We start from the raw sequence: 4,236 nt of genomic DNA, 5'->3' as shown, positions 1-4,236 counted from the left end.
ACCTAAATCCTAGCCCCAAATCCACAAGCTAAATCACATGAACAAAACCAGGTGGAATCAAACCAATGCAATCCAGACTAAGATCTAACTGTAAACGGAAAAATGAAGAAATGAAGCAATCAAGAAGAGTTGTCACAGCAGTTGGCTAGGAAAAGCAAAGCAACATACCTGATGCTCAATTTTGTGGCTCTCCTTCGCTCTACATGATGAATGCGATGTGATATTCACTGATGGTCACGATTGGCAAGTATGGGTTGACCATTCAAGCTGTGGATGAATGTTTTCGATCCCTGATCATCAGTTCTAGTGAATGAAGGACGTCTTTGAACATGACTCATTGCACGGAATCAAATAACGACATCAACTCCTGCGAGAGAAAGAGAGTTGAGGGCGTGCGGAGATGGGGCTCACATGTGGTGGCGACATGAACCAGAGTCGCCGGTTCACCACCGCCATGGTTAGGGCTACCAAGGACCTGCAGGAGAGAGGTGAAAGGGTTTGAGATGAGCGAGCTATCGTGGGAGAAAGACAGATGGGCCGTCGGCGACATCACCCGCCACCAGACAGATAGGGTGCACCACCGCCATGATCAATCGATCCATCCCCGAATCATCCTCTCACCTCTCACGTGACGCCGAATCCCCTTCTCATTTCTCTCGTAGCAACCGAGCAGTTCCGTGTGTTGGAGCATTTTTTTTCCTTCGTGAGGGTTAGCAACCGGGTGGATCAGGCCTTCAAAAAACTCACCAGAGTAGCGGCCCATTAGGACAGGCGGCCCAGCTCACAGTACATTGTGGCTGAAACGAAGATCTGACGGCCAGAAACTGTTCGAACGCATAATCTAACGGTTGAAAACGCTGATATAGTGAGGCATCTCAGTTTAGGCTCAGTTTTACTGTGTAAAAAACCCTAAAAGATTAAGATTTGGACCATATAAAACATCAGACAACCCTCCGCACCGTCCTCTCGAGTGCCCAAATCCCCCAGCGCCGCCACTCCCACAGTGCCTCCGAAATGCCGAACTCGCAAAAGCGGAAGGCCACCGTCGCGCCGGCGCCGCGGCGCCGCCCGCCGCCCCGTATGGAGTACCGCGCGCGGTCCGACGAGGCATGGTACGGCGCACGCGTGGTGGTGCAGGACGGCTGGCTGCGCGTCATGTTCGAGAATTTCCCCGAGGATGCGGACGAGTGGTACAATCCAGGGGCTGACCTCGCATCCCCGGGCGACGTGGACGCGCTCCGCGCCAGGTTTCGCCGGGCGTGCCTCGCCCTCGACGACGCCCATTGTGGCGACCTCCGCCCGGGCGACCAGCTCTGCCTCGCCTGCGACATGCACGGCGGCGAGATCAAATACTACGACGCCGTCCTTGAGGCCGTACGTCCTCCGCGCCGCGTCGCGCCCTACCCAATGCATTCACCACACACATATACGCATGTTGTAGGAGTAGTAATAATTGGCGCCGACCAAATATGCAGGTAGAGAAGGCGCCTCACGGCACCGTGGACGGCGAGGAGCGGTGCGCGTGCCGTTTCACGGCGCGCTGGACGGAGGGGCCGCGCCGCGGTTGCTCGGACAAGGTGGGCGTCGAGGTGGTATGCTGTGTGCAGGAGTCACCGATCCAAGATCCGGTGCTGACCGAGTTCCTGGACCATGTGAGAAACCGGTTCGGCGACGGCCAGGAGGAGGCGACGGCGGCGTCTCAGCAGGCAGCCCCGAGCGGTGAGGGGGAAATTGCGCCGGTGTCCAGCCTCACATACTCCTCGAGTAGCTTGTCTTCTTCTTTTTAACGAAGGTATTATCTCCCTGAGAATTCATTAATCAAATAATTACTTGCAGGTTTGGGCTGTTTGGATTGGAGCCCTGGACTGCCCATCCAAAAGAAATTGGTTCATTGACCGGGCCCAGGCTTTCTCGCTGATGGCCACTAATTATGTGGTGCGCCAAAGCCCGTCTCGGTTCCTTTAGTTCAATTCTAATGACTAGTGAAAAAAATAGTGCGCCACAGGAAAATAGCGTCGGTTTAAAATCCACCTTTGGTGTACTATATATAATCGTGCTATAGCATGTTACTTCCTTCGTCCAGAATTACTTGTCAGATAAATGAATGTATGTAGATGTATTTTAATTTTAGATACATCCATTTTTATTCATTTCTGTGACAACTAATTTCGGAAGGGGAGGGAGTATATCGCACTATAGCATGCTATAAACAAGGCATTATACATTCATTGATATAACGATCTATTGCTCAGCACACTACAGCATGCTATTAGGGGCGTCATAGCGCGCTATTTTTTTGAGAAATTCTAAGCCAAACTGTTGGCGAGTTGTCAGGGGAAATAATTGTCTGCCAATCATTTGGCTCGTCTACGTCTGACAGGGCGGGGGGTGTCTGATATATATTTGCCTGATTGCGAAGAGCATTGTGCAACACATGGATGGAGATCCTAGTGGTGGCCATGGCCCCGTTTCTAGAGGAGAGTTCGGACATGGTTGCAAACAAGTTATATGCCTCTCCCCAGCGTCTTTCTGCTCCATTCCTGACCTAGAAACGAGTCTTCCCCATTTTTGGGCGACGTCTCCAACTCCCAGACCTAGGGTTTCACCCATGTTTGCCTGGTGCGAACAAAAGATTAGAGGTGATCCACATTTGTTTGCGAAGTAGTTGCCTCCCCGTTTCGTCCTCCTACTTTTCTTCTCTCTGGCCCATTTGTTATTTGGCTTCTAGCTGCAAGAGAGGTAACTGCCAGGATGGTTTTGGTGATGGGCGATAGGATCGCAATGCTGGGAGGTCTGACTATGATCACGACCACTGTGGCAACGCGGTGAGATTGGGGAATTTGGAATCTCTTCTTTGAATAGACTCCAGATCCAGTGGCGCCAAGCATACTGAGATGTGGCCGCCAACAATCAGCCCCCCTGGCCGCTTGGGGGAGCAGTGGGCGCACACGTGCAGCTGCCTGCGAGTGTGGGTCACGCCAACGATACTCGACAACAACCTAAGCAGGCTGACGAATCCTCAAGGGCACGAACATCCGGCCCCTGCGAATCTTAAAGACATGAATCTTAAACAATAAGGGTGAGAGGGCCCCCATCTAACACCCTTAGCATGCACTCTTAAAATAAGGACCAGCGGTGTTATTCAATCTGACATTCAAATTACCATTTTAAGAGCACGCTTCTAATCTAGTCACACCACACAAGATTAAAACCCCACTCAACATGACAATCCAAAAGGAAATCTTAGTTGACCTTGTTGTAGGCCTTTTAAAAGTCCAATTTAAGAACAATACCAACTTTTTCCAAATGTGACGTGATGATGGATCTCATGTAGAGTTAAGATACCATCTATGATATTTCTGAGTTATTTTTCCACGAAAGCATTCTGGTGCTTACTAATCAATTTATCACCAATGGGATCTACTCTAATATCCACTTTAGTAATCCACGTGTAAAGGCATTTAAGCAAGCAAATCATTCTAAATTGTTGAATTCTACTAGCCCGTGAGATTTTAGTAAACAAAGTTATAATACCATAATTAAGCCCCTGGACATCCAATGTCCCGGTATGAAATAATGGAATAGGGCCATGACATAATGCTGCACCGCATCTCACAATTTTGAAAAGAATCCAATAAGTATATCGTCACAACCGGGTGCCCTATTGGCATTCATGGAAATAAGGCTTATTTCATTTCTTCCACATAGAAAGGCCTAATAAACAATACATTATCCATGTGCGTCTCTTTTTTATCCCCCATCATACCAAGTACCCAAGAATAAATTGAAAAGGTGTCTAGGAACTGGACGAAATAAATCATAGTATTGTTGAGTAGCATGAATAAGGAGATTTTCAGTTCCTCAATACACACATCACCTACAATTAAGAAGTGTGTGGTATTTTTTCTTCTCTTTCTGCCATTAGCAATTTGATGAAAATATGAGGTATTTTAATCCCTTTCTGAAACTACCTTTGGTGTCATTGTTTCAACCAACTGATTTCTTCATTGGTGAGGATGTTATTGAGTTCCACCATAATGCCAGGTCTTCTACAATACAAGCCGGGAGGGAGAGAGCTTAATGCCAAAAGGTCGTGTAACTCAGGGAGTTCTTCCCTAAGATTTTATTTCCTCTTTTTAGAATGCCCAAATTGACTGGCCCCATAAGTTAAAATGTTGTTTAAAACTCTTAATTTTATATTCATAACATATATAGGGTCTTGAGAGAAAATTCTCT

General features: G+C 48.0%; 1 protein-coding gene across 1 annotated transcript in view; it reads left to right on the top strand.

Annotated features, from left to right (window-relative positions):
- Positions 1–1,057: 1,057 nt before the first annotated feature.
- Positions 1,058–4,236, top strand: part of LOC119332103 — a 7,708-nt gene continuing 4,529 nt past the window's right edge. The window contains exons 1-2 of the mRNA XM_037605274.1: positions 1,058–1,374; positions 1,476–1,792. Of these exons, the coding sequence (XP_037461171.1) occupies positions 1,081–1,374; positions 1,476–1,787 (606 nt within the window). The 5' untranslated portion in view covers positions 1,058–1,080 and the 3' untranslated portion in view covers positions 1,788–1,792. The remainder of the gene's footprint in view (positions 1,375–1,475; positions 1,793–4,236) is intronic.

The sequence above is a fragment of the Triticum dicoccoides genome, chromosome 7A, assembly GCF_002162155.2.
Source record: "Triticum dicoccoides isolate Atlit2015 ecotype Zavitan chromosome 7A, WEW_v2.0, whole genome shotgun sequence".
NCBI lineage: Eukaryota > Viridiplantae > Streptophyta > Magnoliopsida > Poales > Poaceae > Triticum > Triticum dicoccoides.
Note: the sequence above shows the minus strand (reverse complement) of the source record. Positions and strands in the feature narration are given on the sequence as shown.